The sequence below is a fragment of the Myotis nattereri genome (genome assembly GCF_964212035.1).
Source record: "Myotis nattereri genome assembly, chromosome: X".
Classification (NCBI taxonomy): Eukaryota; Metazoa; Chordata; class Mammalia; order Chiroptera; family Vespertilionidae; genus Myotis; species Myotis nattereri.
The window spans coordinates 98,597,555-98,625,067 of NC_138078.1; the positions used below are offsets into that span (position 1 = coordinate 98,597,555).

Here is a 27,513-nt window from a genome sequence, read left to right on the forward strand (position 1 = left end):
GCTGTCTTGGTATATCAGAGGTATAGTCATTGGTACCAGTATATGTAGAGGTACCTCAGGACTCATTTGGTATCCCCACAGATTGGTGCTCACGTGCCATCAGCATGAGGGTCACTTTGAAGCCAAAGTATTCATACTAAGTGGGGGAGACTGAGCCAGCCTAGGCAAGACATGGACTCCCACCCTATATAGTATTATAAAAAACCCACTTATTCATTTATTTATTCATTCAAAATTTACTGGGTGTCTTTACTGTGCTAAGTGCATGGTATACAGAAATTAACTAGACACACTCCTTGCCTCAAGGAACTCATGACTTATTGGAGGAGGCAAACCCAAAGGAGTCTTGGAATCTGTCTGTGATCTCTTAGCAGACTTCACATGCCCAGCTTAGTAATTTTGCACTTGTTCTGTTAAATTCCAAAATTCACCTCCCATAGTAAGAGGCAAGGTGGAGAAGCTTGGACCAGTGTTTAGGAAGTGAATGAACTGAGTGGCATCAGGACCTACACCTGCAGGTCACCTTGCCTGTTATCACTCTCCTTCCTGACAACATATCACCAAATGAAAACTCCATGAGGGCAAAGCTTGTATTTGTATTTGCTCACTGCTGGAACACTAGCACATAATACTGCCTGGCACACTTAAGTGCTCAATACATTTTTGATGAATGAATGAAAATGGTAGCCAGAATCTGGGTTTGGATTTAGCATCAGAGGACTGAAATCATTGGGCCTTCTTAGATGTAGCCTGTTTCAATTCTGGGTTCTCTGGAGCATGATGGAGGTACCTGATCCATGCAAAGTACAGATGGGGTACTGATTTAATAATTAGTCAGTCTTCAATGAACTAGAACACATTGTAAATGTGCTTGTGATGGGAGTAGTCTGGATTTCCTGGGGACCCAAGTGAAACCTATATCTTGGTTTTACTTTTCGCTAACAGTGTAGTATGTCTGAGACTACTTTCTTACCTTAGTCTGTAGTGCCTTTTGGAGCATCATTGACTCTGCAGAGTGATGTTTTGGCAGTATTTCAGGAGCCACTGTAGGAACCCAGAGTAGAAAGTGTAGAAGATTAGAATGGCTATGCTGAGTCCAAAACCCAGCTTGAAATGGTTGGTTTTTAAGTGATATCCCTCAGAATTTGCTTCTTTATTCTCAAGTATAGGCATGGTGCATGAATTCGTGCATGGGTGGGGTCCCTCGTCCTGGCCAGAGATCAGGGCTGATTAGGGCCATCTTGCCCAGTCTGGGGGAGGGACTGCGGGAGGTTGGCCGGCCAGGGAGAAGGACCATGGGAGGTTGACTGTGGGAGCTCACTGACAACCAAGGAGCAGCTCCTGTGTTGAGTGTCTGCCCCCTGGCGGTCAGTGTGCGTCATAGCGACCAGTTGTTCAGTCGACTGGTTGCTTAGGCTTATATATATATAGACTAGAGGCCTGGTGCACAAAAATTTGTGCACTCGGGGGGAAGGGGGGGGTCCCTCAGCCTGGCCTGTGCCCGCTCGCAGTCTGGGACCCCTTGGGAGATAACGCCCTGCTGGCTTAGGCCTGCTCCTGGGTGGCAGAGGGCAGGCCCAATCCCTAGGTGCAGCCCCTGGAGGGCTCAGAGCAGGGCCGATTGGGGTGTTGGGGCGCCGCCCCCTGTCATGCACAGAGCAGGGCGGATCGGGAGGTTGTGATGCCACCCCAGTCACGCTCAGGGTAGGGCCAATTGGGGGGTTGGGGCACCGCCCCCTGTCACACTCAAGGCAGGGTCGATGGAGAGGTTGCGGCGCCACCCCCTGTAACACACAGAGCAGGGCCCATCAGGGGGTTGGGGAGCTCCCCCCTGTCACGCACAGAGCAGGGCCCATCAGGGAGTTGAGGAGCTCCCCCCTGTCACTCAGAGAGTAGGGCCGATAGGGGAGTTGGGGCGCCGCCCCCTGTCACACACAGAGCAGGGCGGATCATGGGGTTGGGACCCCGCCACTGTCACATTCAGGTCAGGGCCGATGGGGAGGTTATGGCTCTACCCCATCACACACAGAGCAGGGCCCGTGGGGGGGGGGTTGTGGCGGCACCCTCTATCACCCACAGAGCAGGGCCGATCAGGGGGTTGGGGCGCCGCCACTCTCACACTCAGGGCAGGGCCTATGGGGAGGTTATGGCTCTACCCTGTCACACACAGAGCAGGGCCCGTGGGGGGTTGGGCGGGTTGGGGCGCCGCACCCTGTCACACACAGAGCCGCAGGGCGATCAGAGGTTGGGGAGCTCCCCCGTATCAGGCACAGAGCAGGGCTGATCAGGAGGTTGGGGCGCCTTCCCCTGTCACAAACAGAGCAGGGTGGATAGGGAGATTGTGGCCCCGCCCCCTGTCACACACAGCTGCAGGGCGATCAGGGGGTTTGGGCGCTGCCCCCTGTCATGCTGATCCCGGTTCCGGGAGGCCTCTCGGCTCCACTGATCCCGGTGCTGGGAGGCATATTACCCTTTTACTATATAGGGTAGAGGCCTGGTGCATGGGTGGGGCTGGCTGGTTTGCCCTGAAGGGTGTCCTGGATCAGGGTAGGGGTCCCCACTGGGGTGCCTGGCCAGCCTGGGTGAGGGGCTGAGGGCTGTTTGCAGCTGGTCACACACCTTTCAGGGTTGGGGTCCCCACTGGGGTGCCTGGCCAGTCTGGGTGAGGGGCTGAGGGCTGTTTTCAGGCTAGCGCGTGACAGAATCTCCCAATCACTCCTTTTTTTCTTTTTAATTCTGGGCCAGCTTTAGCTCTGAGGCTCCAGCTCTTAGGCCTCCGCTGCTGAAAGTGGGTATCTGGTTTGTTTCGGTTTGAAACAATGTATAACTCCAGCTCTGACTCCAGCTCTGAGATCCCAGCTCGCTGAAAGCTGGTTTCTGGTTTTTTTTTTAGCTTCTATATTTGTTAAAATGTTTCAAACTGCAGGCTCAGGGGCCTGCAAGGCAGGCGGGGAACGTTGGTTTCCTCCATCACTGAAGCAAGCAAGCCTCATGTTAGTTTCAAGCTGCCTGGCTGCCGGCCGCCATCTTGGCTGACAGTTAAATTGCATATCGCCCTGATTAGCCAATGGGAAGGGTAGTGGTCGTAGGCCAATTACCATGTTTCTCTTTTATTAGATAGGATTTTGAAGTTCCCAACAACAAATGGAAACAAATTTTTAGAAATATTTAACTAGGTTCAGATACATGATTGTTATCATTAACAGCAGTGTATAGTATCATTATTATTATTTTTTAAAAATTCTTTATTGTTTAAAATATTACATACCAATAGAGTATTACATGTTTCCTTTTCCCTCCATTGACCACTCCCAGGCCACCCCCATCCCCCAGCACATGCCCTCACCTCCTCCTAGTGTCTGTGTCTATTGGTTATGCTTGTATGCATGCATTCCAGTTTTTTGGTTGATCTCTTACCCCCCTCCCCTGCCTTCCCTCTGAAGTTTGATGGTCTGTTTGATGCTTCTCTGTCCATGCATCTATTTTTGTTTGTCAGTTTATGTTTTTCATTATATTCCACAAATGAGTGAGATGTGATATTTATCTTTCTCTGACTGGCCTATTTTGCTTAGCATAATGGTCTTCATGTCCATACATGCTGTTGCGAATGGTAAGAGTTCTTTCTTTTTTATAGCAGTGTAGTATTCCATTGCCGTTTTTTAATCCACTCATCTGCTGATGGGCACTTAGGCTGTTTCCAGATCTTATCTATTGTAAATTGTGCTGCTATGAACATAGGGGTGCATTTGTCTTTTCTGATCGGTGTTTCTGGTTTCTTGTGATGTATTCCTAGAAGTAGGATTACTGGGTCAAATGGGAGCTCCATTTATAATTTTTTGAGGAAATGCCATACTGTTTTCCACAGTGGCTGCACCATTCTGCATTCCAGCCAGCAGTGCAAAAGGGTTCCTTTTTTCTCTACATCCATGCCAACGCTTGTTTGTTGATTTGTTGATGCTAGCCATTCTGACAAGTGTGAGATAGTATCTCATTGTTGTTTGGATTTGCATCTCTTGAATGCTTAGTGACATTGAGCATGTTGTCATCTGTCTCTTGGCCTTATATATGTCCACTTTCAAAAAGTGTCTATTTAAGTCCTTTGCCCATTTTTTGATTAGATTGTTTATCTTCTTTTTGGTAGGATGTATGAGTTTCCTATAAATTTTGGATATTAGACCGTTTTCGGATATAACATTGGCAAATATGTTCTCCCATGCAGTGGGCTTTCTTGTTGTTTTGTTGATAGTTTCTTTTGCTGTGCAGAAGATTTTATTTTGATGTAGTCCCATTTGTTTATTTTCTCCTTAATTTCCATTGCCCTAGGAGCTACTAATATATCGATAAAGATATTGCTATGACATATGTCTGTTATTTTGCTGCCTTGGATTCTTCTAAAATTTTTATGGTTTCCCATCTTACGTTTAAGTCCTTTATCCATTTTGAATTTATTTCTGTGTATGGTGTAAGTTGGCGGTCTAGTTTCATTTTTTTTCATGTATCTGTCCAATTTTCCCAACACCATTTATTGAAGAGACTATCTTGACTCTATTGTATGCTCTTGAGTATACAATTTGTATGCTCTTGAGTATACATTAATTGAGTATAATGGCTTGGGTCAATTTCTGGGTTCTCTGTTCTGTTCCAGTGGTCTGTATGCCTGTTCTTGTGCCAGTACCAGGTAGTTTTAAGAACAGTGGCTTTGTAATATAGCTTGATATCTGATATTGTGATCCCTCTAACTTTGTTCTTCTTTCTCAAGATTGCTGGGGCTATTTGGGGTAATTTTTTATTCCAGATGAATTTTTAGAGTGTTTGTTCTAGGTCTGTTAAATATGCTGTTGATATTTTAATGGGGATTGCATTAAATCTATAGATTGCTTTGGGTAGTATGGACATTTTAATGACATTGATTCTACCACTCCATGAACATGGTATATTCTTCCATTTGTTTATGTCTTCATCTATCTCTTTTTTTCAATGTGCTATTGTTTTCTGATTGCAGGTATTTTACCTCTTTAGTTAAGTTTATTTCTAGGTATCTTAATTTTTTTTGGTGCAATGGTAAGTGGGATTTTTTGTTTGCTTGTATGTCTTTCTGTGAGTTCATTAATGGTGTATAGAAAAGCCATAAATTTTGGGGTATTAATTTTGTATCCTGCTATGTTGCTGAATTTATTTATTAAATATACTTGTTTTTTTGATGGAGTCTTTAGGGTTTTCTATGTACAATACCATGTTATCTGTGAATAATGACAGTTTTACTTCTTTTCCCATTTGGATACCTTTTATTTTTTCTTCTTGTCTGATGACTATGGCTAGCACTTTCAGTACTGTGTCAAACAGAAGTGGTGAAAGTGGGCATCCTTATCTTGTTCCTGTTCTTAGGGGAAATGGTTTTAGATTTTGCCCATTGGGTATGACATTGACTGTAGGTTTGTCATATAAAGCTTTTATTATGTTGAGGTATGATCCCTCTATTCCCACTTTGCTGAGAGTTTTTATTAAGAAAGGGTGTTGGATTTTGTCAAATGCTTTTTCTGCATCAGTTGGTATGATTATGTGATTTTTGTCTCTGAATTTGTTTATGTGATGTATTACATTTATTGATTTGGGGATATTGTACCATCCTTACATCCTCGGAATAAATCCCACCTGGTCATGGTGTATGATCTTTCTAATGTAATGCTGGATCTGATTTGCTAGGATTTTGTTGAGGATTTTAGCGTCTATGTTCATCAGGGATATTGGCCTATAATTCTCTTTTTTTCGTGGTGTCTTCATCTGGTTTTGGGATTAGGGTAATGCTGGCTTCATAGAAAGAGCTTGGAAGTGTACCTTCCTCTTGAATTTTTTGTAATAGTCTGGAATTTTTTGGAATAGGTTTTAGTTCTTCTTTGAATGTTTGGTAGAACTCCCCTGTGAAGCCTTCTGGCCCAGGGCTTTTGTCTGCTGGAAGGTGTTTGATTACTGCTTCAATTTCCTCCATAGTTATCAGTGTATTCAGATTATTTTATTCTTCCTGATTTTTTCAAGGTCTTATTTTTGTAGAAATATGTCCATTTATTCTAGGCTGACAGGAATAGAGTTCATATTATTTTTTTACAATCCTTTGGAATAGAGTTCATATTATTTTTTACAATCCTTTGTATTTCTGTGGGGTCTGTTGTTATTTCATCTCTTTCATTTCTGATTTTGTTTATTTTGTTCCTTTCTCTTTCCTTCATGAGGAACCTGGCTGGAGGTTCATCAATCTTGTTTATCTTTTCAAAGAACCAGCTCCTGGTTTCATTGATCGTTTGTATTTTTTTTTTTTTGTCTCTATGTCATTTATTTCCACTCTGATTTTTATTGTGTCCTTCCTTCTGCTCACTCTGGCCTTTTCTTGTTGCTTTCTTTCTAATTACTTAAGTTTTAGAGTTAGATAATTTATTAATTTATTACCAGTTTATCTTTTTTTTTTTTTTTTTTTGAGGTAGTCCTGTAATGCTATGAACATCCCTCTCAGGACTGCTTTCACTGTGTCCCATAGATTTCAGATTGTTGTGTTTTCTTGTCCTTTGTTTCCAGGATGTTTTTTATTTCTTCTTTGATCACGTTGGTAACTCAATCATCCTATATAATCAAAGGCTAATATGCAAATCAACTGAATGGCGGAATGACCGGCTGCTGTGATGTGCACTGACCACCAAGGGGCAGACACTCAACGCAAGAGCTGTCCCTCAGTGGTCAGTGAGCTCCTATAGGTGGAGCGCTGCTCAGCCAGAAGCCAGGCTCACGGCTGGTGAGCACAGTGGTGGTGGCAGGTGCCACTCCCACCTCAGCAGTAGCACTAAGGATGTCCGACTGACATCTCCTAGATTGTGAGAGGGCACAGGCTGGGCTGAGGGACCCCCCCCCCCCCAGTGCACGGATTTTGTGCACTAGGCCTCTAGTTGTTTAATAACATGCTATTTAGCGTCCAAGTGTTTGAAATTTTTTTGTTTATATTGTAGTTGATTTCTAATATGCATTGTGATCTGAGAAGATGCTTGAATTGATTTCAATCTTTTTGAATTTGAAGAGTGTTTGCCTGTGTCCCAGTATGTGGTCTATCTTTGAAAATGTCTCATGTGCATTTGTGAAGAACGTATATTCTGTACCTTCGAGGTGAAATATTCTGAAGGTGTCAATTAAGTCCTGATCTAGTGAGTCATTTACAATTGCTGTTTCTATGCTGATTTTTTGCCTATGATTTATCCAGTGATGTCAATGGGGTATTAAAATCCCCTACTATGATTGTATTGCTGCCGATCTCTCCCTTGATATCTTTCAGAAATTTTATTTTATTTTATTTTTGTATTTGGGTGGCCCTGCATTGGGTGCATATGTGTTTACCGGAGTTATATCCTCTTGTTGTAGTCAACCCCTTTAGTATTATGAATTGGCCTTCCTTATCTCTTGTTAACTTAGAGGTCTATTTTGTCAGATATAAGTATTGCTACTCCAGCTTTTTTTTTTCATTTCCATTTGCGTGAATAATATTTTTCCATGTCTTCACTTTCAGTCTGTGTGAATCCCTTGTTCTGAGGTGGGTCTCTTGTAGACAGCATATATATGGGTCATGTTTTCTTATCCATTCAGCCACTCAATGTCTTTTGATTGGAGCATTTATTCTATTTATGTTTAAGGTTATTATTGATAGGTACTTGTTTGTAGCCATTTTTATTCTTTATGCCTGTGTTTCTTCTTCCCTTTCTATTTCTTGTTTTTACAACAGTCCCTTTAGCATTTCTTGCATTTCTGGCTTGGTAGTTATAACCCCCCTTATCCTTTTTTTTTTTGTTTGCGAAGCTCCTGATTTCCCCTTCAATTTTGAATGATAGCCTTGCTGCATAGAGTATTCTTAGATTAAGTCCCTTGCTTTGCATTACTTTGTATACTTCATTGCATTCTCTCTGGTCTGATGTGTTTCTGTTGAGAAATCATTTGATAATATAGTGAGAGATACCTTGTAGGTAACTCTCTGTCTCTATCTTGTAGCCTTTAAGATTCTCTCTTTGTCATTAACATTTGCCATTGTAATTATGACATTTCTCAGTGTGGGTCTTTTTGGGTTCATCTTGTTTTGGACTCTCTGTGATTCTTTTCTTTCTCAAATCAGGGAAGTTTTCTGTCATTTCTTCAAATAGGTTTTGTAAGCCTTACTCCTCTTCTTGTACCTCTGACACCCCTATTATATGGACGTTACTTCTTTACATGTTCCTCAAAGCTCCCTTAGGCTCTCATTCGAGGCTTTGTAATATTTTTCTCCAATTGCTGTTCAGATTGTGTGGGTTTTTTTTTTCTGCCCTGCCTTCTAACTCACTAATTCAGTCCTCTACTTCTAGTCTACTGTTGAAACCTTACATTGTGTTTTTTGTTTTAGCTATAATATTTTTATTTCCTCTTGATTCTTACATAAGCTGTTGATTTTCTCATCTGTTCCAGTTTATGAACTGTATAACCTTTACTGTAAATTCTTTTTCTGAAATACTGCATGTCTCCATTTCATTTAGTTCCTTTTCTCGTGATTCAGCCTTTTCTTTCCTTGGGGGGTTCTTTGTCTCCCCATTTTTTGCTGTCTCTTTCTGGCCCTGGGTACCCTGCTTAGAGTTTGAGAGGTTGAAGACCCTATCAGGGCAATGGTCCTGAAATCTTTAGCTCAGAGGCTGGGTCTGCCTTGAGTCTCATACCTTTATTGTGTAGGCTCTGAGTTGTATCCCCTTCTCCCTCAGATCTGGACCCTCAGTTGTCTGCTTCAGATGTTTGGGATGGTGGGAGCACGTGCACAGTTTCTCTGGTGTGTGATTCCCAGTGAGGACCCAGAGCCCTCTGACATGCAATTCACTGTGTGGCCCTGGAACTCATGGCAGGGTGGCACTGTAGGTCCCTCTGGCAGCGCTCTTGCAGCATGGTCCTCTGGCGCCTGGCTGGGCACACCAGCTTGCTCTGGGTCACCCCGGCAGCACTGTTCTGTAGTCTGGAGTGAGGCGTGTGCTGGGTTCCTCCAGATATCCCCTACAGGACTGTCCCAGGGGCCGGGAGAAAGTGGGTGTGGGTTGCTCTGGGTCCCACAATCAGAGCTCCCCTGTGGACCTAAGTGAGGCATGCACTGGGTTGCTGTGGGTCACCCCTCCTAAGCTGAGGTGAAGCAGGCATGCATTGCTCTGGGTCACCTCATCAGGGCTGTCCAGGGAGCTGGGATAATGCCAGCAGTGGTTGCTCTTGGTCACACATGTTGCTCTGGGTTACATAGTCCCCACTCTCCTGTGGTCTGGAGTGGGGTATGCTCTGGGTTGGTCTGGGTTGCACCAGCAGCAGGTCCTGGGGCTTGGGGTTGAGCAGGTGCTGGGTACCTCTGGGTCAGGCTAACAGCATGGATTTGGTGTCCGGGGCACGGGTGGGGCACAGGGATCCCCTGGCTTGCACTTACTGTGAAGTCTTGGAGCTGGATCTTAGGATGCTGGGACCCTGCAGGCTGGTGAGGAGGCTTGGTGTGTGAGCTCACTCTGGCAGTGCGCTCTCCCTGCGGACCTCTGGCAGCCTGCTAGTAGGTACTGCACCACTCACTGCCAGGGCACAGTGGTGGTTCCACACAGATTATGGCTGGTAGGTGGCGTTCTCTAGGCATCTCTGTCCTTCCTTATTGAAAATTGTCCCCTCAGCTATATCTAATTTGTTAACTCAGGGTGGATGTTCTCTGATGTAGTTCCTTTTCCAGCCTGGCCCTACAGTGGTTCTCAACCTGTGGGTCGTGAACAATGAAAATACATCCTGCATATCAGATATTTACATTATGATTTATAACAGTAGCAAAATTACAGTTATAAAGTAGCGACGAAAATAATTTTATGGTTGGGGGTCACCACAACATGAGGAACTGTATTAAAGGGTCGCAGCATTAGGAAGATTGAGAACCACTGCAAGGAGGAGGTGGACAACACTGCTGCCTATTCGGCCACCATTTTCTATTCTCCTCATTATTATTTTTGAGAAAGATAATATGTTAGAACTAGTAAAATAAAAGTATAATAGTAATTAACCTCTTTCTGATAGCTACCATGGTTTGGGAGAGAATGTTTTTTCTTTTGTCGAGTGAGACTGGACTTTACCCAGGAATCTGAGTAGCCAGGTTAAACTTGTTTTCTTTCAAACTGGCAGGAAGAGAAGATAAAGGAGGAATAATCATGGTACTTTGCTTAGACTTCAGATATGCTCTCAAAGGGGTTTTCTTCCTAATCTCTGGGGTCATGCAACTCAACATGTTCTCTTTCTTCAGCTAAGCACCCAAAGCCAAAGCCATTTGCAGCACAAATGTTCTTAAACAGCATTCTTACAGCACCTGGGGATGGATATGAGCAACCTGTTTCTCTGTCTCTCTCTGTCTCTCTTTCTCTCTGTCTCTCTTTCTCTCTGTCTCTCTGGATTTTCCTGGGTTGTATTCTCTGTATTATCTATCCTCCCAAAGAATATATATATATATATATATATATATATATATATATATATATATATATTATATATATATATAATATATATATATATTCTATCTATCTATCTATCTATCTATCTATCTCTATATATGTTCTATCTATCTATCTATCTATATATTCTATATATATATATCCTATCTAATAAAACAGAAACATGGTAATTGGCGTACAACTGCTACCCTTCCCATTGGCTAATCAGCGAGATATGCAAATTAACTGACAGCCAAGATGGCGGCCGGCAGCCAGGCAGTTGGAAACTAACATGAGGCTTGCTTGCTTTAGTGATGGAGGAAGCCAAAGCTTCCCCGCATGCCTTGCCGGCCTCTCAGCTGCACTCTAAGCAACTATGTTGCAAAAATAGAAGCTAAACAAAACCCCGGGCTTCAGCCAGCAGGACCGCAACATTGTTTCAAATACAGAAGGGTAAACAAAGGCCAGAAACCTGCTTTCAGCAGTTGAAGTCTCATAGCTGGAGCCGAGCCTCAGAGCTAAAGCTGGCCCAGAATGAAAAAAAAAGGAAAAAAGGACAGGTTGGGAGCTTCAGTCACCCGTCAGCCTGAAAACGGCCCTCAGCCCCTCACCCAGGCTGGCCAAGCACCCCAGTGGGGACCCCCACCCTGAAGGGTGTGTGACCAGCTGCAAACAGCCATCATCCCCTCACCCAGGCTAGCCAGGCACCCCAGTGGGGACCCCCACCCTGATCCAGGACACCCTTCAGGGCAAACCAGCCGGCCCCCACCCGTGCACCAGGCTTCTATCCTATATAGTAAAAGGGTAATATGCCTCCCAGCACTGGGATCAGCGGAGCTGTGAGGCTCCCAGCACCGGGATCAGCGGTGCAGCGAGGCCTCCTGGCACCAGGATCAGCGTGACAGGGGGCAGCCACCAAACCCCCCTGATCGGCCCTGCTCTGTGTGTGACAAGGTGCGGCGCCCCAACCCCCCCTACCCCCCCACGGACCCTGCTCTGTGTGTGACGGGGTAGAGCCATAACCTCCCCATCAGCCCTGCCCTGAGTGTGACAGTGGCAGTGCCCCAACCCCCTGATCTGCCCTGCTCTGTGTGTGACAGGGGGCGGTGCCCCAACTCCCCTATCGGCCCTACTCTCTGAGTGACGGGGGGAGCTCCTCAACCCCCTGATCAGCCTTGCTCTGTGCGTGACAGGGGGGAGCTCCCCAACCCACTGATCGACCCTGCTCTGTGCGTGATAGGGGGCGGCGCCCCAACTCCCCAATCGGCCCTGCTCTGAGCCCGACCAGGGGCTGCACCTAGGGATTGGGCCTGCCCTCTGACACCCGGGAGCGGGCCTAAGCCAGCAGGGCGTTATCTCCCGAGGGGTCCCAGACTGCGAGAGGGCACAGGCCGGGCTGAGGGACCCCCCTCCCCCCCCCAGTGCACAAATTTTTGTGCACCGGGCCTCTAGTATATATATATATAATGCTTCAGCTCAAACCAAACTGATGTATATGACAGTTTCCATTTACCAAATAAAGCAATAAATCAGAATATCTTTTATTTAAGGAAAGGAAACAAAACAAAACTTATTGGGAACAGTTGCATTGGTAACTCTTCTCTTTCACCCAAGAGGAGTAAGATCATCTTGTGAGGTAGACTTTTCCATTTTGTAAAGAAGGGCCTCCTTTTCAAGGTTCAGAAACTGTGACTTTGTGGCATACTCAAGGTTCCTAAACATGGAATGTTCCAGTGCTCACTTGAAGGAGCTAGAGCTAACCTGAACCCCAATCTCTCTGAGGCTCAGTGTTCAGTGACTTCAGGAACACTGGGCACGGATTGTATTGTTTCCTGCTGATATTTTCATCTTCCACAATTGTGACTTCCTTGTATGTTGCTTTGCAGAAAACTTGCTTTATTTGACGAATGGAATTCCTTGGCTGTTTATGTTTCAATGGATAACACAGTGGTCATTGAAGATATCAGTGAGTCCACAGTCTGTTTACCTTTCTGGGTTGTGGGTGTGAGGTCCTTCCTCACCATTCAGAAATCAGGAGTGAGGGATAGATATATAGATAGATATACAGGCAGAGAGAGGCATAGACAGAGGCAGATAGACAGACAGACAGACAGACATGGCTGGATCTTAGGATGCTGGGTCCCCTGCAGACTGGGACACACACACACACACACACACACACACACACACGTACATTGGCTCTGACCTGCCCCATCAGGGCAATGGAGCTTAGGGGATCACAGAACCCTGGTTAATCATCCCCTGCATCCCTTTTTTCTCTTTCCTTTCGGTTTTATGAAAGGAAGAAAACAATAGGAGGATTTTTCTGTTCCTCGGTGCATTACCAGACCTTTTCCCTGCAGGACACCCAAGTGTGGATAATCAGTTAAACCACCAACATGTCTTCTGTGGAGACTGTCCCCTAGTCTAGCCCTGTGCTCCCCACCATGGGGTTAGAGAAACCAAAAGACACGGTCCCTCTCCCAAAGACCCTTGCAGACTAGTTGAGAAATGAGATTCTCTCAATGAGCCCATGATATCTGACAGGAGGTAAGGGAGTGCTCAATTGCAAGAAGGAAGAGAAGTAAGGGCTGGAAGAGTGGCCTGGGCTTCCTGTGGGAAGTGGGACGAGCTAGGTTCTGGTGGCAGAGACAATGGCCTTCTAGGCAGGGGGTGTCATGTGAGGTCTCCCTTAGTTTTGACTTTGGCATATCTGTCAGGGCTGGATACCTAATTTACCAGCTTTCTTGTCTTCTGTTTCTAGAAAAAATGTGCCGTGTCCTTCCCTTGAGTACTGATACAGACGGTGAGAGTCCCCCTGATTCTCTGAATGCTTCGAACCACAGTAAGGCCACCTCTGCCTGCTGCCCAGCCTGGAAATCCCTGCTGCTCATTGTGCCCCTCCGCCTGGGCATAAACCAAATCAATCCTGTCTATGTTGATGCATTCAAAGTAAGTCACTCCTTTTTCCGAGCCCATTGTTGCCTGCCCATCACATCGCCATGTGAGCACAGAGATCCGTGAGCAGCAGTCCACAAGTGAATTGAGAATCTTACATTCTCTTTCCCTCTAGGAGTGTTTTAAGATGCCACAGTCTTTAGGGGCATTAGGAGGAAAACCAAATAACGCCTATTATTTCATAGGATTCTTAGGTAAGAAAAGAGGAATCACAAGTAAGTCATTATGGGCTAAGGGAGGGCGGGCAGAAAGTTTGCATGGGAGACCAGGCAATTCCAATTAACGGGCCTAGTCCAGCCTGGAGATGCTGTGGTCTCTGGTCAGCTCCTTCTGTCTCTGGCCTGATCTGTGGAGAGTAATACTTCTGTGTGCCTGACATAGAGCAGATCCCCCTTGAATGTCTCCACTTCCTTGACTCTTTATAAGATGATTTCACACTGCTTTCCTACAGGACCACCTCAAGGTCACAGCATTGCTTCAGCTCATCTCTCTTTTTCCTGTGGAGCCCAGGGTGGTAGAGTGTCACTCTTTTGGCCTTGTTGATCTCTGTCTTACTGGGGCTCAGGCATTTAGTCCAGGGGCCATCCTCTTCCTTCCCAGCTCCATGCAGCTGGGCCTGCAGGCTCATTGTTCAGAGCCATGACTCAGTGGGAATTAGAAGAGGCAAAGACAGATATCCCTTTTCTGATAAAACCACTAATCTAATATGGACCCTAACAAGTAGCCTGACATTCCCTGCCTAGTTTGACACCTCTGGAAACCCAACCACCTTATCCACTAGCTGTGACCAGAGACACTTAAGGCACTTGGCACACAAGGTGAGCTAGTCCAGTGATTCTCAAATTTTAATATGCACAAGAATCACCTTGAGAGTTTTTTAAAATACATGTTTGGTAGGTCTTGGGTAGTCCCTGAGATTCTGAATTTCTAGCTAGGTAGTGCTGGTGCTGCTGGTACACACACTATACTTTGAGTACCAAGGACCTAGACACCTGGTTAGTGCTGAAGAGCACCAGGAAAGGAATGATGTTGTTAGGGAAATTTGGTACAGGACACCTCTCACAAGAGTGGAGTGGTCAGATACTGGACCTTGAAGAAGATTGCAAGGGACAGCCTTATATTATCAAGGGAGAACCAGAGCAGGTATGGGGGATGATATGAGGGATATACAGAGGACAGGGTGAGGCATCTGACAGGAGGTAAGGGAGTGCTCCTTATCTCCTCCACCATCTCCTTGGAGATTCAGGGAGGTGATGTGGAGTGAAAACAAACATACTTGGTGGTGTATGCTAGTCTCCCAGTTGCTAGCTGTGTGACCACCAGAAAAGAACAACTCTCAATCTCAGGTTCCTCTTAATGGAAAATGGGGCTAACACCTCACTCACCATGTTGTCACATCAGAGTAGAGCATTCAGTAAAGAGTTAGGCATGTAGTATATACTCAATAAAAGGTGGCTCCACCCTGCCTGACCTCAACATCTCTTTCCTTTTTCTCTCTTTAAGCCTGGTGTTTCTGTACAGTTGCCTCAGCTCTCTCTAATGCTGCCATCTATTGGCCAAGCCTAAGAACTACAGCTTGATGGAAAATTGGGGGGCTAATATTTTTCTAAGTACAAAAACATAGTTATATAAATTTCAATATCTTCTGTTTCTAAGTTTTTGGGTTACTGTCAAATAAATGTTGCAAAAATCTATTTCTTATTATTTGTGTTTGAGGACAATGTTGACACAGATTGGAAAATAATTTTGGAAGGATCTCAGTGAATAGGGTATGCCACTCCTGGGCTTCCTGGCCTCCCTTATCCCAACTTCTCCAGAAAGAATTTTCCAAGATCAAGAAGCTCTTCTGTTTCCTGAGGCCACTGGGGTGATTTTGTGTAGTTTGACTATTCATTAAAGAGGTGTGGACAATCCTCAGTGCCAAAGATAGAGGTTTACATAGTGCCCACTAACTCTCAAAAATCTTTTTGTTTAACCTTCACTCCACAGTCCCCTCAGCTTCCCTTTTCTGGCTTACCTCCTAGTGTATTAGGTTGGGGGGTTCATATTGGTAGAATGTCTGAAGGGAGGGAATGGATGAGAACTGCCATTTTCTAAACAGCTGTTTTATGCCAGAGACTCTGCAAAGTGTTCTCTCTCTCTCTGTCTCTCTCTCTCTCTGTCTCTCTCTCTCTCTCTCTCTCTCTCTCTCTCTCTCTCTCTCTCTCATCTCTATCTCTATCTCTTTCAGTAGATAGATATGGATATAGATATGGATATAGACATAGACATAGACATAGACATAGACGTAGATATAGATAGTTATATATAATGTATAAAAATAGGTAGATAATTATATATAGACCAGAGGCCCTGTGCACGAAATTCATGCACTGGGGACGTGTCCCTCAGCCCAGCCTGCACCCTCTCCAATCTGGGACCCCTTCGGGGGATGTCCGACTGCTGGTTTAGGCCCTGCGGGATTGGGCCTAAACCAGCAGTTGGACAGTCCTCTCACATTCCGGGACTGCTGGCTCCTAACCACTTGCCTGCCTGCCTTCCTGATTGCCCCTAACCACTTCTGCCTGCCAGCCTGATCACCCCCTAACCGCTCCCCTGCCAGCCTGATTGACGCCTAACTGCTCCCCTGCCAGCCTGATCACCTCCAACTGCCCTCCCCTGCAGGCCTGGTTGCCCCCAACTGCCCTCCCCTGCTGGCCTGGTCACCCACAACTGCCCTCCCCTGCCAGCCATCTTGTGGTGGCCATCTTGTGATGATGTGGGGGCGGCCATCTTGTGACAACATAGTTATAGTTAGCATAATACCCCTGTAAGATAAAGATTTTTATTTCCATTTATACCTGAAGAAACTAATAGAGGGGATGTGTTCTTAAGAACACCCAACTTGAAAGTAGTGAAGCTGGGATTTGATCCCAGTTTGGTCATCCTTGTCTACCATACCACATTGCTTCCCTGATACTCTCTTTCCTGAAGGGAAGCTGGGAGAAGCTCTTGCTGTGAGAAACTCTGGCCAAGGTGAGACTCTGACTGTCAGATTTGTCCTGCATAGAGGGGAGATATTTGTCTCCTGTGCTTTAGTAGGGGTTGCCACCTGGAGATCTATAGTGTGAACCCTGTGTTTGCAGTTGGTTGAATAGCCTGCCTCTTCTGTTCAGGCCTTGTGAGAGACTTTAGTTTAGTTCCCACATCGTTTCTAGGACTTTTTAGATTTTCTTTTCTTTATTTATTTTTTAATCCTCACCTGAGGAAATTTTTCCATTGATTTTTAGAGAGAGTAAAGAGAAAATATCCATGTGAGAAAAACACATTGATTGGTTGCCTCTTGCAGTGCCCTAATCAGGGCCATGGCCGGGGAGGAGCCTGCAGCTGAGATATGTGCCCTGGACTGGAATGGAACCCGAGACCCTTGGGTCTGCAGGCCAATGCTCTTTCCACTGAGCAAAACTGGCTAGGGCTAGATTTTTTCTCTCTCTCTCTCTCCCTCTCTCTCTCTCTCTTAAAAATAGTCTTTAAATTTTTTTTTAATTTCAGAGAGGAAAGGAGATGGAGAGAGAGACAGAGACATCAATGATGAGAGAGAATCATTGATCAGCTGCTTCCTGCATACCCCCCAACTGGGGATTGAGCCTGCAACCCGGGCATGTGCCCTTGACTGGAATTAAACCCAGGACTCTTCAATCCGCAGGCCGACACTCTATCCACTGAGCCAAACCAGCTAGGGCTACTATATCTCTTTTAAGCACTCTTGGAAACAGGGTACACAGGCAGATAGGATGCTGCTATTATTCCCAGCACCTTAATTAGAAACATTCTGGAAGAACGATGCTTAATTATAACCCTGCTTTGGATTCGTATTTTCTTGTGCACAACTTCCTTCTCCTCTTGCCTCTTAGGCTTCCCTCTAAACATCCTGGTTATTACTCTTCATTGTAACTTGAAGCCTTTTTGATATAACTGATGTCACCCACCTGTGGTCTGGGGGAATATGTACCTTGACTTTCATAAAATAAATTATATGGAAGCATTGAGTTTCATATACTCTCCAACATTAATTTGTAGAGAAATACTTTTGGATCTAAGCAAGATTCTTCTATGACTTACTTGTATTTGTATTGTGTTTTAGGCATTTTACAGAGGTGAATTCTTCTTGTTCTTATAATACCCTATGAGGTAACTGGAACAGGTCCAATGACACCAGTTTACAAACAGAAAAATTAAGACAATGATTTAATAGGCTTGTCCTAGGTCTGTGATAGAGACAAGTTGAGTTTTCATCAGACATAAACATATTCTTTTCCAACAGAAGCACTTATATGTGCCCAATACACTCCTGGATGCCATTCCAGGAAAGGTCTTTAGGGCATCCCTTCCCAGCCCATCCTCCTGCTACAGGTAGGTATTTCTTTGGTTGTCTAACTCAGTCTAAAACACAGAAGCCTAGATGGCCCTCAGGCCTGGATAATGAGGTTAGGGTGTTCCCTTAGACACTTTTGCCTACTCAGTATGCCGCTGGTGAGCATTAGGGAAACTCTCAGCCCTTTGAAAAGTAGAGATTTTATTATCCTAAACCCCTCCCAGGTAATTATTGGGCTAGACTTTTTCAATTTAATGAAGCATGGTTTTTCTTTTATTTGTAAACATTGATAATCTCAAAGTGAGTTTTCTGAGCAAGGTATATCTGTAAAGAAGTTAATGTGACCAAGGCAGTGCTTTCCAACAGGGATTACTAACTTGCTAACAAGGACTAACTTGCTAGCTAATCAATACCAGAAGTCAGCTTCCTGGTATCTCATCCATAGCAAATCCAGCATTCCCATTTCTTTTGGAGGCCAAGGCCTTTCTCCTTACCTGATGTACTCTCTGACAGTAGCTCTGAGAACCAATGTTCTGGAACTAGATGCTTTCCAATGTTGAAAGAGGCAGGAAACCCCCATTGGCACCTGAACTCATGGCCTGGTGATACTACCTACCACCTCTTTGCTACTGCTGCTCACAGAGCTTGCCATGTCATCTGTAATCTCTCATCCCCACCTTTTCCCAAACCTGCTGCTTTCCATTTTTGGAGTTGGACTTCGAGGAGATGTGAATGCTAGGGCAAGTCTTCTCATTGAATGTTTAGATTTGAGTGTGGGTGGCTTCCTTAGGTATGCTCACCTTAACTTGGGCTTTCTATCATCTCATTTTCATTGTCACCAAGGGAGGGGTTAGGGAAACCAGAGCGCCTCCTCCCAAGGACAACAGTGGAGCCAGGGCAGGTGGTTTTTTGAAGGTTAAACATGCCTCATTCCAACAGGTGATGAGCTCATTTTCCTGGACCCTCACACAACCCAGACCTTTGTTGACACTGAAGAGGATGGAACCGTTGATGATCAGACTTTCCATTGTCTGCAGTCGCCACAACGAATGAATATTCTGAACTTGGATCCTTCCGTGGCATTGGTGGGTGTCTGAAGATTGGGTGGGCCGTGAGATACACTGCCGCCCTATTACAGATTTGTTTCCTGGGTATTTTCCAAGTATATAGGTAGGGTGGCCAGATTATATTAACTTACCACCCCCATCAGAGGTAGTGTAGAATAGTGGGGAATGAGTGGACCCTGAAACCAAATTGCTCAAGTTGGAATTCAGGCCCTGCCACTTACTAGTAATGGACTTAGGGGGAGTCCCTTTACCTTTCTGAGTCCTTTGTAGAGGAGGTATGCTGTACATTGTGAATATTCTATAAATGTTAGTTATTATTAGCATTATCATCTTTCACACTTTTTCTTCTCACCCTCTAATTATTGCCACACAGGCCAAGGGAATAATGTAGGGTATCAGTAGGGAGGGAGAAGGGGGCAAGATCCACTGGGTAGGCAGTGCCAATTCTCTGGGCACACAATCCAGGAAGTTTCAGCCCCTCCTGCCCCCAAGTAATATGGCTGCTGTCTACACACATTGAAGGTGCAGCTGCTGTGAAGTAGCCAGTGGTTCTGAGGCCTGTCTGCATCCTTTCTTCTAATTCAAGGCACCAGTATCCAAAGAATCCTTTTTCCTTAGACCATTCTTTTACTACTGGATGATAGCTCTGAGGATGGAGAACAAGGCTGATGGTTCTTTTTATTCTAATAATTTCATCAAAGTAAAACCACCGTATTAAATATTGCCTCTAGCTAAAAGTACTATTTGGATTTTGTCTACTAGTTTAATTGACTCTTCTTTATAGATGTGTATATTTTTACACTAAATGTAATGGAATTAACCCCACACTGGAGATTGGGCTTTAAGTTACTATATCTCACAATATGAGGGGAGAGTATATCTCACAGTATGAGGGGAGAGGGATATGGAGGAAAAGGGACAAGGAGAAAATGAAAGGGTCAGAATAAGAGAGAGAAGCATAGATACAGGAGAAACAGTGGGAGGGGGAGATGGAGAGACCGAAGGAGAGAGAAACAGAAAGAGGGATGGGAGAGAGAGAATGAGGGGGAAGGAAGAATGAACGAGCAAATGCTTGTGTCCAACTGAGGCAATGTCTAGAACATTTCCCAATGTTCCTCCTAATTGTTGGGAAATCACATCCAAGGAGAGTGGCCCACATCCCACATAGTGGCTGCATCTTATAGTACAGGGAGGGCCTTCCTTGCTGCCCCTGACCAGTTCTAAGTTATGTTCTTTTGCTTTCCCCCAAGGGATTTTTCTGCAAAGAAGAAAAAGACTTTGATAACTGGTGTAGCCTTGTTCAAAAGGTAAAGGTATACGTTTTTCTTAATCTTAAAAACAAAAGTTATTCAGCGTGATACATTTTCAAGACTTTTTCATAGTAACATAAACCTAGCCTGACATGACTCTACTGCAAGAGAAAGAAACTAAGATGTGGTAAATTGCATATAACTTTGGGGAACCAAAGAAAATCTTTTGTTAGAAATATGCTTAGTAAGTCAAGTAAGCGATATTTTTAGCTTCTTAAAGTTTTATCTCATTAAGCCTACAAGTCATGAAATATTTAACTAATATTCTACCATTTAACCTAAAAATGCCAATTTCATATAGCTCAGCCTAAGTTTTTTTAATCTGTTCAGAACACTGAGATGATTGAAGAAACTGATTTACTTTGCTATTTTTTTTAGGTTAATGTACTGTATTCCATTTACAGTTTAATGTACTGTATTATTATGGTTTAGGGGACTTGCCTTTCTATTCACTGTCTTATTTATATAAAATATAGGCATGCTGCTACTTAAAGGAAAGCCAATTTGGAGAAATCTGTGTAAATACTAAAACAAGCTATTATTTTTTTATATTTTGTGTAAAAGAGTAGTTATTGTTTTGCTGGATCACCAATCTTTGTATGTGTCTCCCTCATTCTGAGCTTCTAACACATGCCAAATATGTGAAAGACATTGATAAAAGCTTATTGAAAAAAATGAAGGGAGATCATAGGCCAGTGATGGTGAACCTATGACACGCGTGTCAGAGGTGACATGCGAACTCATTTTTTTGGTTGATTTTTCTTTCTTAAATGGCATTTAAGTATATAAAATAAATATCAAGAATATAAGTCTTTGTTTTACTATGGTTGCAAATATCAAAACATTTCTATATGTGACACAGCACCAGAGTTAAGTTAGGGTTTTTCAAAATGCTGACACGCGGAGCTCAAAAGGTTCACTATCACTGTCATAGGGAGTAGTTTAAAGGGCCCTGGATGGGATAGCAGGAGACACAATGTTCTCCTATTTGCAAAACAAAGAGATTGGAGCCCAGAGTCTCTTGTAGGTGTAAGGGGGGAAGATTTTTCTTCACAAGTAAACAATTAATACAAATGTCCCTAGCTGAATCTAAAACCCCAGTTAATAGTTAGTTGAAACATAATGGATACTTATTGTCTAAAAGCAATACTTATATTTCAGGATGCAGCAAAACTATATTTATATCAAATTTAAAATTAGAAGAAAAATTTTCTGATAAGACTGTGCCATTTAAATTAGGACATACACTGTAAGTGTTGGACTATATGGAAACCATGCCAATATGTACCAGTATTTCTCTTGGGGCAGATTTTATTTGATTAACCAACATTTCTTTGGAGCCAACACTTCAGGAACATCTCGCCCCTAATTTGAGTTGAGTCCATGCAACTGGCATATGACCTGAACCTCATGATGGAGTTTGGGCAGTGAGTACTGGCCTTCTATCAGATACTCCCTCCATTGGCCTTCCCTCCTGGCCAACAGTTTTAGAATTGAAGAGGGCTGGGTCTTTAGATGGGTCAAATAGAGGATGGGAATATTTGCTAGGACTTTGCTTTCACCTTTCAACAATCAGGCTACTCTCTTGGGGCTTGGGGTCATAGACTGCCAATTGGACAGAAATATAGTGACTTCAGTGTTTATAACTGCTTCTATGTCTCCTCAGGAAATTCTAAAGGAAAACTTAAGGATGTTTGAATTAGTTCAGAAACATCCATCGCACTGGCCTCCCTTTGTACCTCCAGCCAAACCAGAGGTAACAACCACTGGGGCAGGTAAGTGGTTGTTCAGGGGCCCTTCAGCCAGCAGACCCACGTGTAGCAATTGGTTTATGAGATAAAAGCAATCATCTGGACCAATCAAGGAATAGTGCTTCTGATTATTAAAATCCTCTGATGAACTGATACTGATGTCAAAGAATGATAATAGCAGAAAATGAGCTTAGTGCAAAAGTTCCATATAAAATCAAAATGACTAGACATTTTTTTTTTCATAGTCTGGTTCAGAATAACAAATCATAGGCCATGGGTGAGTCAAAAGATGCCTCCAAGTTCTTACAGAACTTCCTCATCACGTGACTAGTACTATGTAATAAGTCTGGTTATTTTTATTCTTTAGAGAGAATTTCTAATAGTTGGCAGTGGTCCTATCTGTAAGTCTCCTCCACAAAAGCTTTTCTTTAGAAAAACAATTTAAAAATGCATAGTCTTCTCTACTGAGTAATGTATTGACTGTTTTAACTAAAGCATCAAGCTTTTCTTCTTTCTCATTTTTGTATTCTCACAGAATTCATTGACTCTACTGAACAACTAGAGGAGTTTGACTTGGAGGAAGATTTCGAGATTCTGAGTGTATAAAATAGTAGGAACGCAACCTTAAGATTTGTCTTCCATCTGGCACCAGAAGAACATGAACTCATTACATAAAACTTTTGTAGTCAGCAAGTGCCTGTTATGCCAACAGCATACAAACTTGATAGCAATCAATCATGACTGAGCCAATCATCGCTTCTCAGAAAAAACGTTTAACAATCCTCTCCCAGAAAGAACTAAAACAATCATGGGATATAGGAGCAGAAAGATTAGGAGCCATTCTTTGCTTCTCAGCTTGTCTTACTTGGCCATAGTGACTCTGCCACTACTGAAATGAGGAGGTGGACTTCTGGAAGATAGACAGTAACTCCCACCTTGCTTCAAGCACCAGCAGATGAGAAATGGTTACCCGTGCTTCCGCACCCTTTTAGGTGTGACCTCTTTTGGGCTAAATACTAAGAAGCAGTCTGTTCTTTTGCTCTAATAATAAAGTGATTACACCAGGGAGAAAAAGCTCTTGTTAAATTATTTGAATATGTATTTTAATTAATTATAATTAATATCAAAAAGTTTGTCTAAGAAATTATGTCAGATGTGGACTTATTGATCTCCTGACTCTTTGGGGGAACATTACTAGTTAATGGGTCACTGTTCCCTTCTTTACTGATACTTTTGTCAGATATCACCCTGTCCTTAAATGAAATCATGATCACTTAGGTCAAGGGTCAGCAAACTTTTTCTGTAAAGGCCAGATAGTAAATGTTCCAGGCTTTGTAGGCCATGTCGCCTCTGTCTCAGCTACTTACTAGTAACTGTGCTGTTGGAAGTACAAAAGTAGCCATAGACAATCTGAGCCTGGCTGTAAACCAATAAAACTATATTTAGAAAAATAGGTGGATGGCAAATTTAACCTACAGTCTGTAGTTTGCCAATCACTGACTTAAAATGTTGATTTTTGTTTGGGAAATTAAAAATCGTGTTTGAATTAGACTCCATTTTGTTTGACAGCCTTATTAGAAAGAATTATTCATGTGGTCACCTTTAATCTGTGTATCATATACAATTCCAAACCTTTTAAGGACTAGCAACATACTAAATTTTAAAGCACATTTTCCTATTGTCTTTGCCACCAACTCTCCTTTGTGGTTGCACCTCAAGTCCCAGCGGTGTCTTCCCCGTTTCTTCTTGCCTTCTTAACCTGTATGCATTTCACTTGCATCTCAACCAAGTTGTGAGGAAGGCCAGAAACTGGGGTTTGAAAGCTAGCATCAAGCCAAGGTGTGTTTCTTGTATATTTAGAAATATTATAACACTTGTTTCCTTAGATTCCAAATTTTCCTCTTTTTCTTTCCCCAGTAGGTAATATATTCCAGTGGTTCAAAATTCAAAATATTCAAAATGGTATTCAGTGAAATGTCTCTTCTTCCCAAGTATTAGTTCCGTTCCCTGATGCTCCTGTTGTTATTAATTTTTATCTTTCCAATGGATATATTTTATACTATACAAACATATGCATATATATCTTAGATTTGATTTTAACAACTTTAGCATTTCTCTACTGTTGATTTATTTGAAAATGATCCTGAGGTGCCAGAAGTATGTGAACTCCTTTCTTGAACTCTAGCATGGGACTAAAAGCAGTTATAGGCTTATTTGAAACAGGTTTTGGGTTTATTGCCTGTTAGAGGACTCTTTCTGTTCTTTGACTTTAATTGTATTTTTTTCCTGTCTCAATGTTTTGTTATAAAGCTCAATTTGTAGTAACAGGAGCCCCCATGGCTCCAAGGGAGACTCATTAATTGTAGTGAGATGGATTTAGAAAAGTTTTCATCAGAGAACATCAAGAGTCAATTGTTTATGCTAAATTCCTTTTATTTGCGATGTACAGAGCTGACAACCATGTTTTTTACTCAGAGAGGAGGTGAAGATAACAATAATTCAGATTATACCGATTATGTTTTATTTAAGTTGGCACAGTTTACATAATATTTAAGGAAACAGAATCATCTGGAAGGAATTGCCTCATGTCAACATATCTAAGTGTTCTGGGAAACTGATAAAATGGTTAAAACAAATCCCCCAAACAGAACACAATACACTTTATAGTTGACTCAGGCTTGCTTTAGGTCTGCTAACTGCTAAAGAGAGGGGTGTGTTAGATTTTTATGAGGTTTTAAAAATATTAAAATAGCTTAACAGGCTACCTGTAAAAAGAGTAATTGGAAGGGCATTTTAATGGAAAGTCTCTTACAGTCTCAAAATGCAAAGGAATCAATAAACAGCAGCTTCAGTTTGCCACATTACACACATCTGGATAGCATTTGGATGAAACCGGGACTTCTGAGAAATTGGGACAAGGGATTTACCTTTTTGCTCCTGGAGTCAAAAGTAAAATTCACACCTCCTTACCCACCCACACTTCTACCCATGGCCTGGGAGAAAGGGCTGTCTGTGGTTCTCATTTCCCTTTATGGACCTGGCCACATTTGGTGCATCCTCCACTCTACTCTGGACCCGGCCAAGTAATACTGGTAGGTCTCTGCCTAGAGAGGGAGTTGGCAAGAAGGATGTGATTTGTCTAGGACTATATGAAGTTGATGAGCCCTTCTTGGCTTCTGGCCTTCAAACCTCCCTAAGCAATATGGGGTCCAGTCGTGCTTACTCTAGAAGGAGTCAAAGCTCATCCTAGACTACTGGCTGGCACCTCATTCCATCTCTGCTGCCTGCCTAGACACAGTGGGTTTTCTTGAAGGGTGAAGGCTTGCTCTATGCAGGCCTGAGTCATCCATGAATACTTAGCCAGGTATATATTTTTTTTCATGTGGAAACACTCGGTTCTGGTTTAAGCCAAATAATGTGTGGTGACCTCTGGACATAAAGAAATGACTTATCAGTTATTATAGAACCACTTTGTGATCAAAATGTTGAGGAAAGCTAGCAACTTTCTAAGAAACTGGAAGCCCAGCAGGTCTTTCTGAGGTCACACAAATATCCAAATCAAACAGTAGTGCCAGGTTGAAATGGGACAGCAGATCTCAGCAGGGTGGGCTCACCCATTAGGCCTGAGGGTTGGGGTGACCAGTATCCAGTAGTCCAGCCCAAATGAGACTCCAATGTAGAACTTTTCAGATAGGAAAATGGGCTTAGGCCTTTCTTCTTCAGATGGTTTGGGTTTGTGAGGTGACTGTTCTGTGGAGGAAGGGACAGCAAGGGGCAGAATGGCAGGAGCCACCCTACAGGCTTTTCATACACACCTGGCAGCGGCTGACTCGTGTGTGGAGCTGCCCAGCTTTCAATGTTTCTGGTACAGGTTCCTCCCCAAACTGCTGCTTCTCCTCCACTGTTGTCAGCCAGAAACTGTACTTGTTGGCAAAGTAGTGGCAGGTACCCCGGGCACCACTGCACTCAATGAAAGGAGTGGCTCGAAAATCCTCTAAGCAGGAGCCAGGTGAGACCAGGGACTGGCCTCCACCCTCGGCGCCAGCGGCAGTGTGCTGAAACAGACAGGGGTGAAGTGTGAGCTGGGCCCATGGGAGATGATGGACACTCTGCTGCTCCAGGAGGAACATGTGCTTCCTTCTTAAACTCAGGCCCCTTGGCTCATCCCTAATGTCTAGCCAGCAGACCAAAGGCTGTATTTCTGGACCTAGGCTGTTTGTCCTCCTCTGTAGTAGTCTCAGGGCGAGTAGATCCTTCCAAGATTCCTGGTGCCCACCCAACCCGCTGCGCATGGGCTGCGGCCACATCTCAGCCAGTTTCCCAAACTGCTGCTGCCCCACAGAGTTCTGAGGTGTGCTCAGTGTGTCCCCCCTCCCCCAATTCCATGAGCAAATAAGTGTTAGGCTGAATTAAGAAAAAAATCAATAGGTTTTAGAATGCAGTTCTTCTCAGAGCCCGTCTACTTCAAGCCCCAGGTGGTGTACACCAAGAAGGATAAAAGCATGCAATACTTCACAAAGTGTTTAAACCATTGGTCCCTCCCCCAACATATCTATTAATAGCTCTGAATTTACCTTCATTAGAACTTACATTTTCAAACTGTACCATAACCTTTAGAGCGAGATATTGTGTTTGTTACCTGCTATGTACATGTAGGCCTTAGATTAACCTAATATCCTGGCCCTCACTTCAGGAAGCTCCTGCAGCACCCAGTTCCAGGATTTCCTCATCAGTGTTACTCATGAGGCAATAATCTTTGGTCACAATATCCATAGACAAAAGACCCTCTCTCTGTCACTTTAGCTGGGTTATTATCTGGACCACATGAGGTGGGGAGGCCTCACACACACCCAGGTCAGGAAATGGCCAATGGGACAGATGCCCAGGTTGGACACACAGTTGCACCTTACTTTGCAGAACTTTGGGGAAGTGTGTCTCCATAAAAATGACCTTTCCTAATAAATGAAGTATCAAAGTGTTCCTCATTTTGATCATCAGGTAAGGCTTTCTAGCATGAATGACACATTACCCTGCCTTACTGAACAGAAGACACTGTATTTTACATTTTACAGATGACCCAGGCTTGTTGCTATGAATGTTAGTTTTTGCTTTGGAGGATAATGCAGGGACCCTGTACCAAGAGACGCAAATTGTAGACTTTTTGGGTGGCCTTTGAATTGTTTTCTCCCTCTTTTTTCCCTTTTAGTAGGCATGTCTCATTGCTTCCAGATGCCTTAATAGGCAGTCCAAATCCCCATCCTTACATGTTTTCAGAAAAATATAATATTCTAGTATGTTAGAATTATGTTTACAGTAAGAGTAAAGAGATTCTGAATAAGGGCTTAAGAGCACCTCCATGAGCAAAGCACATGATACTTCATACATAACTTTTCTACCATTCCTTGTGGAAGCTCAGTGGACAGGACTAAGATTGATAGGTAAGTAATTCTGTATTACACTGGGACAAACTGCCCAATTCACAAAGACTGCAGTTTGGTAATTCTTTGAAGATACTCTCTCACCACCTCACCCCTGGTGATTTAGCAAAGAAGCTCTGGTGAAGCAGGTACTTCAGGGGATTCACACTGATTT

At 43.6% G+C, this 27,513-nt stretch overlaps 2 protein-coding genes across 2 annotated transcripts in view; one reads left to right on the forward strand and one right to left on the reverse strand.

Annotated features, from left to right (window-relative positions):
- The window catches only part of ATG4A (autophagy related 4A cysteine peptidase), a 63,216-nt gene extending 39,740 nt beyond the window's left edge, over nucleotides 1–23,476 (forward strand). The window contains exons 7-13 of the mRNA XM_081115356.1: nucleotides 12,368–12,447; nucleotides 13,246–13,433; nucleotides 13,555–13,633; nucleotides 18,733–18,878; nucleotides 20,111–20,167; nucleotides 21,837–21,945; nucleotides 22,457–23,476. Of these exons, the coding sequence (XP_080971482.1) occupies nucleotides 12,368–12,447; nucleotides 13,246–13,433; nucleotides 13,555–13,633; nucleotides 18,733–18,878; nucleotides 20,111–20,167; nucleotides 21,837–21,945; nucleotides 22,457–22,527 (730 nt within the window). The 3' untranslated portion in view covers nucleotides 22,528–23,476. The remainder of the gene's footprint in view (nucleotides 1–12,367; nucleotides 12,448–13,245; nucleotides 13,434–13,554; nucleotides 13,634–18,732; nucleotides 18,879–20,110; nucleotides 20,168–21,836; nucleotides 21,946–22,456) is intronic.
- Nucleotides 23,477–25,715: 2,239 nt separating this feature from the next.
- Nucleotides 25,716–27,513, reverse strand: part of COL4A6 (collagen type IV alpha 6 chain) — a gene marked incomplete at both ends in the record, with an annotated part of 395,246 nt that continues 393,448 nt past the window's right edge. Inside the window, one exon of the mRNA XM_081081672.1 lies at nucleotides 25,716–25,976. Within this exon, the coding sequence (XP_080937798.1) occupies nucleotides 25,716–25,976 (261 nt within the window). The remainder of the gene's footprint in view (nucleotides 25,977–27,513) is intronic.